Genomic DNA, 14,516 nt, shown 5'->3' on the forward strand with positions numbered 1-14,516 from the left:
GCGGCCCTCGGCCCCCTTCCGGTGATCAGGGTCCTGGGGGAGGGGAGGCCCCTCTCCTGCAGCCTGGCCTCCTGCCTCGGCTGAAGTCAGGCCTGGCGTCTCCGCGTGCGTGCGTGCGTGACTCCCACACCAAGTGCTGCTGCCCGGGGGCTGGGGGGCGTGTCCTGGCTTGGCAGCCCTGCGCTGGCACGGGGCGGGGGTGGGGGGCGGCAGCGTGGTTTCAGCCTGGCTCTGAGGGAAGCGGCTGGAGCCAGCAGGACAGGGGTTCTCGGCTTTGCTCAAGACACACAGGCAACCAGTGCTTTCTCCCCACTGCTCAGGAATGAGAGGAATAAGGGAAGTTGAATTCTCTCCCGTGATGGAGTTGCTTGTCCCACTTCTCAGATGGTAAAATTAAGGCCTAGAGACTGAGTAATTGAGGGAGATGCTTAGCACTGGAATCCAATCCAGTGGTCTGCCTCCTGGGCTACTCTTGATTTGGGGGCCTGCCTGCAAGTGAGGTCTCATGCCTCTTACCCGCACTCGTACCCCTCACACATCCGGGGGTCTTTGAGGGAAGGAGAGCCTCTTGCTAGTGTAGCCGGCCGAAGGCTGACTTCACTTTGCAGGTCTGGTCTGTAGCTCAGAGGGTTTGCGGTCCGACGGAGAGTGCAGCCCCGTCCAAATGCCAGGGTGTGGCGGCCCAGCCCTGGCGTGAGCCTATACGCGGCAATGGGGCAGGGCCTCTGGGCTGCAGGGCTGTAAGCGCCCCCAGACCCCTCCCGGCCCAGCGCCCAGGAACCGCCCTCCCCTGCCCCAGCCCAGTGGCCCTGCAAAGTGCATGGGCCTTGTTGAGTGATCCGTCCTCCGTGAGCCGGGCTGGAAAAACCATCCATGGAAGGACGTTGCAGGCTTTGAGTCGAGGGAGAACAACTACAATAAAGCAGAGTGTGAGGAAGACGGAGCTGACAGGTCTGGTGGGAGAGGCAGTCATCTGGCAACTGCCTGGGGGTCGATGCAGGTTCCAGTTTCTCTGTCTGAGATGAGCTGCCCGCCCCCCCCCCCCAAGCAGGCTCCACTTACTCCTGCTCCTCCCCCATTCATTAGCTCTAGGGTCCATCTGGAATCTAAGCTACTGCTTGGGAAACCAGAGCTCTAGGAACAGGGGCCTGGAGGAAGTGACTACACACCCCCCACCCCCAGAGGTGGGGAAAAGATGGAGGCACAACAGGGACTGTCTGTGGGGCAGCTCCCCGGGGGCCTAGGCAGCTGTGCTCTTGTGATTTAGAACGCCCAGGCTCTCGTGTGCCGTACAGCAAAGCACATGACATACCGGGGGCACCCGGAGCGGGTTCTGGGGCTGGGGGTTGAGGAGCAGGAGGTGTTCTGGAGCAAAGGAGAGCTGTGTCTGGCTGGCTGCACGTACTCTCCACGCCAGCTCGACTTCCTGGGAGGTATTTATAACCCAAGCCTCCAGCCCCCTGTGATTTGTGGGACAGCTTTAAACCATTGATTTTCATTAGCACTAAATCATTTCTCTTGGCTAATTGAAAAGGAACCAAGGATACTGACAGTGGAGCCGTTTATATGGATCAAATCAGTGAAAAATGCCAATATGCTGATACAGTGCAAGTCTGCAGCGGGGCGGCTCTGGGGCCCCTCCCTGGAGCTCAGAATTCACTTTTCTCTCAAGGCCGAAGGCTGTGAGAAGCAGCCCCCCCAGACTGGAGGACCAGGGGATGGACTTGATTCTCAGCAGGAGAGCTGGAAGTCAGACATTTGGAAGAAGTTCCAGGGTGGAGAGATGGGGCAAGAGATTCTGGAGGTACTGTTGGAGGGACAGCGAACGGCTCTTCTGCGGAGGTCGTTTAACTTTTGCATTGGCCCGGGCTCAGCCAGAGCGGTCAGGAGGCCAAGGACGCTCCTCGGGAGTGCGATGGAGTCACCCCGAGAATGCTCGTCTGCGCAGGACAGCATTTGGAAGCCCTCTCCTGGGAAGGGGGGTTGGGCTTAGCTGGGCTGGGTCTGGGGGGCAGGGTGTTGGCACCAGCTCGGTCATTTACTATTAATGCCAGGGAGCTCAGCTATACGCTATTACCTGGGGCTAATTGGCCGGCCCTGTCTTCCTCTGCAGGAACGCGTGGCCATCTGGCCAGAAAAAAGAAGAAGACCATCTTGCAGTTCTAAGGTTAAAGGAATTCCTGAGGGTGTTGGCAGAGCTCTGGGCTCCGGGGGTTGAGAGGGGGAGGACAAGAAGGAGTTCCACCACCATGGACAATCCTAATCCCCATTCTGAGCCAGGAGCCAGCCAGGCGGGCGCTGGGAGTACTGAGCCCCCCCTACCCCGTGCCTGCCAAGTTCGAGCCAGCAGACCCGTTTCCTTGCCTCCTGCCAATGCTCTCCCCGCACTGGTCATGCTTGTCCCCACGACAGCACGGCTGGCTGCCCGTCCTGTCCCTCTCTCAGTATTGATCGGGGGATCACCTTCTCTGCTAAGGACCAGGCCTAGTGCATGCATGGCCCTCAGCGGGTTTGCTGGAGCCCAAAGCAAAGGTCTGCAGGCTAAGAGCTTGGGGAAGGGGGATGGGTTCAAGTCTCTTCTACTGTGGCCCTACCCCCGTGTACCCACATCTCGGATCTCCCTTTATCTCTGTCCTGAGAGACTGGTGGAGAGAAGAGGCTGGGTAAGAAGGAGAAAACATTTAATAAATGACCATTGTAGTCCTGTCCTCAGCCCTAGGGACCTCCCCATGATGCCCAGCCTCGGAGTCTTATGCAGAGGGGAGTCTGCGTGGTGTGGAGAAGAGCACTGGACCAGGAATCCCCCAGGCACTGCCATTACTCAGCAGTGTGGCTTGGGACAAGCTACTTCCCTAGGCATGGGGAGGTTACCAATTGGCCTCATCTCCCCACCCTTAACTCCATGCACGGGCTGTAGGAAGTCCATAATCCACACGTGTTAAATGGAAGTTGTGTACAGACAGCGAGGGTGTTGGGGCCCATATTTCCAAGGAGAGCCTGTGAGCACCCTGCTGGGGAGCCCAGGGCCCTTGAGGTGGAGAAAGATAGGAAGACAGAGTTCCCCCCTTGCCTCCGGGATGGATGGGAAATGGGCCAAAGGGAAGGGACAGGGAAAGCAAGCAGACAGACTGAAGCCACAGATAGGTGTGTGTGTGTCAGTGTGTAGACATGAGTGTGTCACTCTGTATACGGTACCTGGCCAAGGTGAGACAACGCATGTCACCTCTCTGCGGGGGCATCAGAGGACACAGCTCTCTGCTGAGGTCTTCAGCCTCCAGGGGCCAGAATGAACCTCCAACCAAAGTAAGCCCCGACCTGGGGTTCGGCCCCGGCAGGAACCGGTCAGGCTTTCAAGGGCAGAAGACAGTCAGCAGCCGGGAGAGGAAGAAAGCTTGCGGAGAGGCTTATGTGAGTCCAGGAGCCTTGTCCCTGAAAGTCGTCCTGTCCACCTTCCGCCTCTGACGAGGTTGCCCCTAAGCCGAGCTCAGCTGTCAGGACTGCATCAGCTTCAGAAGGCGGCTCCGGGAAAGGGGCCCTTCCCCCCCTCTCTCACTGACCCCTGCCACCATTAATTTTGGAGGCTTCCCCGACTTGGTGTATCCTCCTTACCCCGCTCCCATGTAAACTGTCTGTCCTCTTCATACTCACAGGAGGAAATAGAAAATTAAGATAAGAGGGAAATATATAGTGGTAACATTTATGTTGCTCTGACTGGAGACGGTGACACAAGGTCCCAGTGGGGAATCTGAGCGGAGCAGGGAAGGGAGATACAACACTGTGCTGATGAACTATTCGACTTAATAATAACTAGCATTTATTCGGTGATTTGTATGGGTTTGTGTGAGCCAGGCACTGTCTTCAGTGATTTTCCTATAATAACTCACTGACATAATATAATGTTTTTATAACATTATAAAATAGATGCTGTTATTATTATTCCTGTTTTACAGATGGGGAGGCAGATGAAGGAAGTTAAATAACTTGTTTAGGACCCCAAGCTAGGAAGCAGCATGCCAGCTAGAGTTGCCGGGGGTGGGGGTGGGGGTGTTGGGAAGATGGGGACAGAGGTGGTGGGAAAACCTTCCAGGTCCTGCGTCCTTCACCACCACCCTCTACTGTGCAGGGTCTGTACCTCAGTGCTGGAGTCCAGAGACACTCCGAGCCTTTACCGTGAATGATTCCAGTATTTTTTCTTTCCTTCTTCCTCCGAATCTGACTTCTTCCTTCCTATTTTGCAGCTTTTATTTTATTTTTAAAAGATTTTATTTATTTGTTCATGAGAGACAGGGGGAGAGAGGCAGAGACACAGGCAGAGGGAGAAGCAGGCTCCGTGCAGGGAGCCCGACGCAGGACTCGATCCTGGGACCCCAGGATCACGCCCTGGGCTGAAGGCAGTGCTAAACCACTGAGCCACTGGGGCTGCCCTATTTTGCAGCTTTTAAATAACATACCAAGGAAGAGAAATAATTTACCCAAATTCACTCAGCCTATGATGGAATCATTTGACCCAGAGTAGCACCTCCCAGACTTTTTTTTTTGCATTTCCTTCCTCTCTCCCTTTTTTCTTTTTTTCTTCCTTTTCTTTTCTTTTTTCTTTTCTTTTCTTTTCTTTTCTTTTCTTTCTTTTTTTAAGATTTTACTTATTTATTCCTGAGAGACACACAGAGAGGGGCAGAGACACAGGCAGGGGGAGAAGCAGGTTCCCTGCAGGGAGCCCGATGTGGGACTCAATCTCGGGACCCTGGGATCACACCCTGAGCCGAAGGCAGAAGCTCAATTGCTGAACCCCCAGGTGTCCCGACCATCCTTCCTTCTGTCTTCCCTTTCCGTTTCCCTTTCCCTTCCCTTCCCTTCCCTTTCCCTTCCCTTTCCTTCTCTCTCTGTCTCCTCTTTCCTTCCATACCCAACCTCTGGACTTTGGGGGGGACCTCGCCCTCCCGCCGCCGGGCAGCCGTGTCCTCTAACGGGGCCCCTGCAGGAGGAGCTGTCCTATCAGCACCACGGCCGCCGCTGCCCAGCCTCAAGGGCGGGGAGGACGCGAGAGTCCTGCTGGGAACCTGCAGCCGCTGGGCCTCGGGACCTGGGAGGGACCAGGATACAGTACCCGCTTACCCGCCCTCATCCCGCCTCTGGCCCGCAGACCCCAGGGAGCTAGCGCTTAAGTTCTCCCCATGTTCTGAGCTAGAGTCAAATATTTATAGGCCACGAATACTTCCTGGCTCCGGGGTTTGCAGAGCATTGGGGAGCCAGTAGCCTCCGTTTGTCCTGATGGGGCCTGAGGCCAGAATGATTCAAGGCTGAAAAAGGCTGGGAGGTTGGAGGTGGAAGGGAGGAGCGGGGGAGGTCTGGATTGAGGCTGTAGGATAAGCCGCAGAGCAGGGTGGGTACAGACTCAGGTTGGGTCCACTGCGCCGCTAATGTTGGCTCTCCCGGTTACTGGCTGTGTGATCACAAACTCCTTAGCTTCTCGGGCCTTGGTGTCTGAGCCCGTGACGTGGGGATGATAATGTAACCGCCGACTCATAGGGCAATTGCAGTTAATATAGGTAAAGAACCCAGAACGGTGCTTGACATGCAGACGGTAAGGCCAACTAATAAGTGTTGGATTTAAAAATAAAAGACCCCAGGGCAGCCCGGGTGGCCCAGCGGTTTAGCGCCGCCTTCAGCCCAGGGCGTGGTCCTGGAGACCGGGGTTCGAGTGCCACGTCGGGCCCCCTGCATGGAGCCTGCTTCTCCCTCTGCCTGTGTCTCTGTCTTCCTTTCTCTCTCTGTATCTCATTAATAAATAAATTTTTAAAAAAGACCCCAGGGCGAGGATGAGAGAGTAGACAGTTGGGGTGTAGATGGAAGAGGGGGAGCCAGATGAAATGGAAGTACATGCTGGGTGGGGCTGCGTGCTGTACTAGGGACTGGGACTGTGCCCCTCTCCCTGGAAGCCACCAGCCTCTGGACTCACCTGCCATCCATCAAATTGTTCCAGTCTAGGTCTAAATTTGTCTCCTCCGGCAGCCCTGGTGGCGCAGCGGTTTGGCGCCGCCTGCAGCCTGGGGTGTGATCCTGGAGAGCCGGGATCGAGTCCCACATCGGGCTCCCTGCATGGAGCCTGCTTCTCCCTCTGCCTCTCTCTCTCTCTCTCTCTCTCTCTCTCTGTCTCTATGAATAAATAAATAAAATCTTTAAAAAACATAAAAATAAATAAATAAATTTGTCTCCTCTTCTGAGAAGAGCAGCTGTTTTCCTTAACATAATTTTTGCCATTTCTTGAGCCTCTACTATGTGCCAGGCGCCATGCCAGGTACCTTATCTGTATCCTCTCATTGAATCTTTATAAAACTCTAAGTTTTTGTTTTGTTGTTGTTGTTGTTTACAGATGGTTTTTTTTACAGATAAAGGCTTTGGGCTCAAGAAAGTTAAGATACCTTATCTATTTTTTTTTAAGGATTTTTATTTATTCATGAGAGACACAGAGAGAGGCAGAGAGACACAGGCAGAGGGAGAAGCAGGCTCCATGCAGGGAGCCCGACGTGGAACTCGATCCAGGGACTCCAGGATCATGCCCTGAGTCAAAGGCAGATGCCCAACCGCTGAGCCACCCGGGCATCCCTAGATACCTTATCTAAAGCCATATAGCAAGAAGTAGCAGGTCTAGGATTTGAACCCAGGTCTTCCTGACTCAATAGCCTTTACTCTTTCCACTACAAAATTTCCAACTGTCTAGTTTGCCGTCGCACCCACTGGGGGGGCATTCGGGTGTTATTACATCCAGCTTGGGCAGTGTTCTTCGTGTTGACTTGCTGTAGATATCTGATGAGAGCCTGGCAGGTACTTTCATCCTCCTTTGCTCTGCGGGCGGCTCCGGAAGAACCAGGCAGTTCAGCCTCCACCCGAGGGCGTCTGGGATGGAGGGACACTTGGAAAAAGGTTCTCTGTCCTTGTGATCATAATGACAATACTTGTCGACTCCTTGCTGTGTCCCAGGTACTGTTCTAGGCACTACAGTTATGGACTTATTTACTCTTCAAAGCAATGAGGAGGTAGGTCCTAGCCTCAGCCTCATTTTACAGCTGAGGAAACTAAGAGTTTATGGGATTTGCCCAAGGTCACACCCTCAGCAAATGGCAGAGCCAAGCTTCGAACCTAGGCCCTGTGGCTCCAGCATTTGTTCTCTCACCACTATATTCCTCAGAGTCTCTTGGAAGAGCAGTACCTTGGAGCACTGACAGATGGACCACGGGCATGCGAGGTTCAGTCATCAAGTCTGCTCCCCAGACCTCAAACCCCCATCCCCCACCCCCCAACCCTGCTGCCGCCCCTTCCTTGGAGCCTTCCCAGATTCTGCTTCATGGTCAGACTGACGCACACACGTCCCCACAGCACTTTATTTTGCCTCTTTTGGTGCAAAATGTGCTTGTGATGACTGTGCGTGTTTCCCCCCACCGGATCATTGGCTCCTTGAGAGCAGAACCTGGGTCTCAGCTGGTGCTCGACTGCTCGAGCATCTGGCAAAGCACCTGGTGTATGGGAGGTACTCAACCAAGGTGTGGATGGTTGAGCAAAAGGATCGTGTAGTGAATCCTTTTGAAAGCCCTATGAGCTTTTGTAATGGGAAGTACTGACTCCCTAATGTAACTACGGAGGAGGGAGCCCCAGCAGGCGGGGACTAAGGAGCACGTGAGACCCCCTCCTTGAGTCTGCTCAAGGGGTTAAGTGACATTCCAGATCAGAGCACTCAGGAGGAGGAGGAAGAGAGAGCATGTTTAGGAGTGGGGGATCTGGCGGGCGCCCCCGATCTGACATGTGTGTGCACACACACATTTGCATGTCCATGTTCACGTAGGAAAGATGTAGGCTCCTTGCTGACACTCCCAGCTCCCCGCCTCCTGCCCGTGTGCCTCCCCAGGTATAGTGACGACATCTATACTGAGAGCCAAGCTCTCTGGCTTGAACAGGCCCCGTCCAACACAGACAGAGATGGTCCAGCTCCCGGGCAGGGTTCTGTGTGACAGTGAGAACCAGGAAATGAAGACCGTTACAGCCAACCGTGTTCACCCCAAGAGGCCGAACATTTTCTGATACTACCTTACTCAGCCTGCTCAGGACGTGAAGAAACAAGAAGGCAGCAAGGATTTCTCCTCATTTCAAAGGAGAAACTGGGCCCCAGAGCACACATGGGAGCCTCCCAGTTCCTTCAGTCCATTAAGAATGCAGCTTGGATACCAGAGTCAGTAGACACCTGGCTGGGCCCCAGGAGAGGTCATCTGGACTCGCCTCACTCTTGAGCTTTGGAGGCACCACTACCCATGTGTCTCCACTAAGACCCCATCCCCCATGAGCACTCTTTACCTTTTTACCCAGGCCTCCCATCTGCTAGAGACTTGTAACTCCATAGTCTTCATCCTCAACCCTCACCTACCCCAGGTGTGCCACTTGCTACCGACTGAGCATATTAAGCGCGTGGCCAGACTGGATTTGGCCCATTCTCTCCCTCTCCACCCCTATTCATTGCCTTCAGCCTCTGACGGGGCGATGCCCTAGGACCATCTTGGCCTCCAGGACCAACCAAAATCAAACAGCATATGAAGGGTACAGGGAAAGCTGGCCAGATCTGAGGAATGCTGGAGAAAAAAGGAAGGAGGAGGAGGAGGCCTCCTCCAGAGCTGCCCATGACTGATGTTCTTTTCCAATTTTCACCTGTGAACCAGGTTTATGCCCCCATCCTGTTTCCCACAATCTCTAGGAGGCCCGAGCTGTCAATCACGGCAAGGACAATGTTGATAGGGAGGCTGAGGAGTGCATCCTGAGGCTGGACGTGCATTCGATGGCCATGGACTAGGGGATCCGTCCTTGGGCCCCAGGGTCCTACTCATCTGCTCTTGACGCACAGCCTTCCTGCTTTCTAGCTGTGTATGTTCTCGGGGAGCTTGCTTAACCTTCCCAGCCTTGTTTTCCTGACCTGGCGGATAGGGATAATAGAAGCCACTTCGGAAGGTTGTTGTACAGTTTAGAAAGCATGTCTCAGTGAGAGAGACACTGATGACGTCTGGGGAAGATACGCTGGTGTCCTCTTGAGATCTCTGTAGAGATACTGAGCACCCGTGAGCTCCCACTCGAAAGGCAAACCAGGAAGGCTCCTTGTGTGGCCCCTTTCCCACCAGGCTCAAAGAACCCAGTGTGTTTGGGGATCCCTCGTCCACAACCCCAAAAGCGGTCTGATGCTCCCAGACTCGCACCTGGGACGGTGGCCGCCCCTCCTGTGCACATGCTGCTCCTGGTCTAGGTGGGGCCGGCCTCTGGGCCGGAGGAGAGGGCCTGGCCCCAGCTGCAGGGGAGAGGGAGGGGTGAGGCTCCTGGACCTACCGCAGGAATGTTTTTATATCCTCTTCCCATCAAGCTTTTGAAAAAATGATGATCCAGTGAAAGCAGCCACTGCATCTGCTCCATTAGCAAGTGAAGTAGAAGCAGCTTCTGGGCCTTAAGGCTCCCTTGGCTGGAAGTCTGGCCAGTCCTAGATGTTAGGGCCTGGGGGAGTCTGGGCCAAGGGGAGCTGGGGATGCCTCGGGGACAGTGTAGGTGAGCTGGGCTCCTGGGGGATCCCTGGACACGACAACGTGGGGGGAAGAGCAGTTCACGGGAGAGGTGCAGGCGCACCGAGATGCTGTTCCGGGTTCTGTCACAGAGGTAGCTCCCAGAGGGGGTGCCTGCGTGGCCGAGGCCCCCACACTGGGATCTGACGGGGGCTGGGCCTACGGGGAGAGGCACAGGTGGCCCGTGTGGTCCTGTGCCAGTGGAGGGATTGAACGTGGGAGTGCTGCAGTCTCTGGGGCGCGGGCCGCGGTGGCTCGGTGGCCTCGGGTCCTTCTCATGGGGGGTCAGCCGATGAGTTCAGCCGGCCGGCGCACGGCTCAGCTCTGTGCTGGACGCCAAGGTCAGCAGCTCAGGGCCACACACACCTTCCACCAGGCCCGTTCTTATCCCTCTGGCCCAGCCTGGCATTGTCACCGGTGCACGTAGCTGACAACCAGTGGAGTGGCTGGGGAGAAGAAGGGGGACACCGTCCGTTGCTCTCCCCTCTCCTGGGGGAGAATTCCCACAACGTCTTGAGGGCAGGCTAAAGCATGATGTTCCTTCTGAATCGTAAAGACCTCCTGTCACTCCACCTGACTGCAGCGGCTGGATTTTATCCAGTTCTTATTGTGCAGGCTGGGCGTGGAGAGTCTCACAGCTGCCGTGAGCACCCGCTTGACACCCTCTGAGATTTCTTTGTGAAAGTCCTTCTCAGGCCCTCCTGTGGGGCTGGGGCTGGGGACGGGCAGGGTGCCCTGCACGGGAGACGGTGGGCAGGCGGAGGGGGACTCAGAGTATCCTTTCAGTCTACGGCCTAGTGGGGGGTGTAAGGTTGACGGGAAGGACGCAGGAGTCAGGCAAGCCTTGAACGCGGTCCGGTGGACCCAGGCCCCCACTGGAGGAGTGGGGGCAAGCTGGCTGTGGGCACCCAGACACACACGGCTTTGCCTTCTCTGCTGGAGGAGCTGGGGGCTCCTGTGGCCCATCAATAGTGGCGTCAAATCAGAGGAAACGGGGAGGGGATCATAGCATTTTGCTTCCTAGTGGAAATTATTTCGTCCGTTAGTGGAGCAGTCCTGCAAGCCCCGACTCCGCCATTCCACACTGTGGTTCTGTAAATCCATCAAGGTTTAGGGGTCCACGTTGACTTCTCATATGTAGCCTGTAAGTGGTCCTCGGCCACGGAGTCAAAGGTCAGAGAAAGGTCGACAACAGCCATAACAACCCGCGAGGTTGCCGACGGCCCCCTCTGCCATATAAGGGGGACAGCCCGGTGGCCTCAGGTAGACCAGCCACACTGTGGTGGTCTTTTTTTTTTTTTTTTTTTTTAATTTTATTTTATTTATGATAGTCATACAGAGAGAGAGAGAGAGAGAGGCAGAGACATAGGCAGAGGGAGAAGCAGGCTCCATGCACCGGGAGCCTGACGTGGGATTCGATCCCGGGTCTCCAGGATCGCGCCCTGGGCCAAAGGCAGGAGCCAAACCACTGCGCCACCCAGGGATCCCACTGTGGTGGTCTTTTCTCTGCTCACATGCCCTTTGTCTCCATCTTCACCCAGTGGCAGTCAACCTGGGCATTTTCCTCACATGTGATCATTTGCCTACATTTTTCCTCCTTCCCCTATAGGATACATTCCTAGGCCGGGCATTGTTCCCACAGCAGTGCCAGAGTGCCCTGCGGCCCTGCACGGAAGCTCGATATTATACATTCTCTAAAAGGCACTAAATTTGATAGTGAAAAATGCTGACATTTAATCTGCATCTCTACGATTTTTTTTTTTAAGATTTTATTTATTCATAGAGACAGAGGGGGGGGCAGAGACACAGGCAGAGGGAGAAGCAGGCTCCATGCAGGGAGCCCGATGTGGGACTCGATCCGGGGTCTCCAGGATCACACCCTGGGCTGCAGGCGGCGCCAGACCGCTGAGCCACCGGGGCTGCCCCATCTCTACGACTTTAAGGAGGCCATTTGTTTTTGTTCGGTTTTGGCCGGTTGTATTATTTTGTGGATTCCTTGTTCAGGCCTTTTGCTCTTTATTCTATGGGGTGTTTGCTTTCTCTTATCAATTTGGTAGAACTTCCTTGTCCCCCATAGATGTTGCAAGTATTTTCATAGGTTATTGATGGCTGGGATGTTTTGAAAGGGCTTTTGTGTCCATACAGAGATTTTTATTTTTATGCACTGAAGTGTATCAGTGTTTTCCTTTATAATTTATGCCTCCAACATGGGACTTTTTTTTTTTTAAGATTTAATTTATTTATTCATGAGAGACACAGAGAGAAGCAGAGACACAGGCAGAGGGAGAAGCAGGCTCCATGCAGGGAGCCGGACACAGGACTCGATCCCAGGACTCCAGGATCCCACCCTGGGTCTAAGGCAGGCGATCAACCAGGGATCCCCAGACATGGGACTTTTAAAGGCCTTTCCCACAACGAAATTATGGAAACATTTGTGCGTGTCCTGCAAATCCTTGTATGGTTTCGTTTTCTGCATTTCCTACATTTAACTCTTTCGTCCATCTGGGATTGATTGATCGTGTCTTTGTAAATGGCTTCAAATTCCCTGGGAAATGAAAGTGATTAATAGAGCAATTCATTAATTAACATGGCAAGGAGGAGAAGCTGGTAGAGGAGGAGAGGTTGAGGATATGGGAGAGGGATGGGGTAATTAATGGATCAAGGGCTGAGAGAGAAGGGGCTGAGTGAGGGCTCCAGGGTGCACAGGGAAGGGCTATGAGGAGGACTGTGAGCCCAGTGCCTGAATCTCCAGTGACCGAGAGGGTGGGGACAGGGGGAGGGAGGAGAGATGGCATCAATGAGGACCAGTGAATGTTACGAGCCAGGTGGCCCGAGCTGAGGGTGGGGGGAGGTTTACAAGTTTGTGGTTTGTGGGGACTGAGATCGCCCCATCTCTGGACCCAGCGGGACCTGGACGATTACGCTCCGCCGGACAGGTATCCTGGGCGCTTTTATCAGATGAGGTGGCAGGTGGGAGGAACATGCAGAGAAACGGCTGAGGGCACAAGGGGGTTGGGCAGAGGATTCTAGACTCAGGCCACAAGGAAGGATCCGAGGAGGAGAGTCTATGAGTCTATCCCTGATCAGTGCAGGGCAGCAGAGGCCAGGGACGTTAACTCAACTCCATTGCACAGAGCACCGTGGTTCACAAAGCACCCTCGTGTGTGTGTCTGCTTACGAGCCTCACGGCGGCGTTTCAGAGCAGAGAGGGCACGGGCTTGTGGGCACCGATGGAGTCAGGACGTGCAGCCCCGAGTCCTGATGCCCAGCCTGGAGCCTGGGGCCTCCTCGGCTGACCCCACCTTCCTCCTTACCGGCTCAGGGGCAGGAGCTTGGGATGGTGCCTGACGCTCTCTCCTCTCCTCTCCCTGCAGGACAGTAGACCTCATCGCTGCCGCGCTAACCATGAATGGGATGGCCAACGTGAACTCTGCCAGCCGCCCCCACTATGCCTCCTCCATCCCTGTGCCTCGAGCTGCTTCCCAGACCAGGATCCACACGCCGGGCGCCTCTCCCCAGCTGCGGCCACGCCAGGCTGGCCTGGCCCTGAGCCCCCAGCGTGCAGCCTCCCCAAGACTGGGCAAGGCGGGAGGCCCTTCCAGAAACTCCTCTCCTAAGGCCTCCCGGGGGAGAGGCTCCCCCAAGCCTCCTGGGGCGGCGAGGGAGTCAGCGGAGGGTGGTGAAGGCCTTTCCAGCTCCCCATGGAGCAGTCCCAGGGCAACTCCAAAAGCAGCCCTCTCCAGCTGGGCTGGGCCCAGAAGAGCTGGGGAGACACAAGGCACCCAGGGAAAGAAGAAGGTGGCTCCAGAAGGGATTCCAGTCCGCCAGACCCGGGGCAGGAGCCCATCCCGAACGAGCTCTCGCGGAGACACTCAAATACCAGGGGCTCCTGAAGGTCGAAAACCTCCTAGCTACCCAGGAAAGGATCAAAGGGATACAAACTACAAAGGTTCGGGGGTCCTGAGGTCTTTGGAGCCTGATGCTGGGGCAACGTCAGGGGCTTCCTCCCCGGGGTGCAGCCCCGTGCAGAGCAAACGCCCCTCGCCCACCCCAGGGGCCATCAGCTTCGCCTCGGGCCATCAGCAGAGTCAGCCGGTCACAGCCACAGTGGCCCCCTTCCAGTACAGGTGAGCGGGGGGAGCAGGTGGGGAGGGAGGCAGGGAGCGGGGACACAGCAGCAAGCCCAGAGAGGAGGGGGCCTCTGTGCTGAGGAGCGGTGACCGACCCACCAATGGAGGGGCCTGAGTATAGGCTGGACGTAGGGGGCTGGGATCGCTGACGTAGGATTGGGGACATCCAAGGGGGCCCAGGATCCAAGCTCTGGTACTTCTCAGAAGACTCACCCTGGGGACTCCATGACAGGCGGGCTGATAAGGGGAATCGCCCCGGAACGTCCATTTCCCTTGGTCCCGGAGACAGGAGTGTGTTAGGGTAGCGTGGATGCTTGAGCAGCCACAGGTGCAGGCAGGTAGGTCCGTCCCAGCCAGCTCGTCTGGGACACTGGCCACTACTGGCTGTTGGGCGAGGTGCAGCATCGAGGGCGTGGTCCCTCCCGTCGTGACGAGTGAAGTCTTAGCCTCTCCTTGGCGCCCCCAGAATCTTCTGTGTGTCTCTCTCCACGTACCCTGTTTCCTTCTGCACGGCGTTTCCCTCGTGCCTGGCACCCCAGGCGCAGCCAGGATTGCTTCCTAAACGGCCCGACAGGGGTTTCACCTTCCTAACAACGCGATCAACAAACGCTTCTCTAGTTTTCTCCACACGGGGCACGTTGAGCGCCTGGAAAAACGTGTCCATCAAGTACATATGCTTTTTTTTAATAAAAACCTAATTTTGATAAAATGGTCATGATAGAGGTAAACCAGGTTTTAATTACCAAGGGTCACACAGTTTAGAGATGCTCGAATGAAGTTCTTCCCTGGCTAGCCTGACTTC

At 55.4% G+C, this 14,516-nt stretch overlaps 1 protein-coding gene across 5 annotated transcripts in view; it reads left to right on the forward strand.

Moving 5' to 3' along the window:
* Positions 1 to 14,516, forward strand: part of NAV1 (neuron navigator 1) — a 209,923-nt gene that overhangs the window by 27,407 nt on the left and 168,000 nt on the right. For all 5 annotated transcript variants that reach the window (XM_072831401.1, XM_072831402.1, XM_072831403.1 and 2 more), the window contains one exon: positions 12,959 to 13,711. In XM_072831401.1, coding sequence (XP_072687502.1) covers positions 12,990 to 13,711 — 722 coding nt within the window. In that variant the 5' untranslated portion in view covers positions 12,959 to 12,989. Of the gene's footprint in view, positions 1 to 12,958; positions 13,712 to 14,516 lie in introns of those variants that run through there.

Source organism: Canis lupus, chromosome 6 (genome assembly GCF_048164855.1).
Source record: "Canis lupus baileyi chromosome 6, mCanLup2.hap1, whole genome shotgun sequence".
NCBI classification, from domain to species: Eukaryota; Metazoa; Chordata; class Mammalia; order Carnivora; family Canidae; genus Canis; species Canis lupus.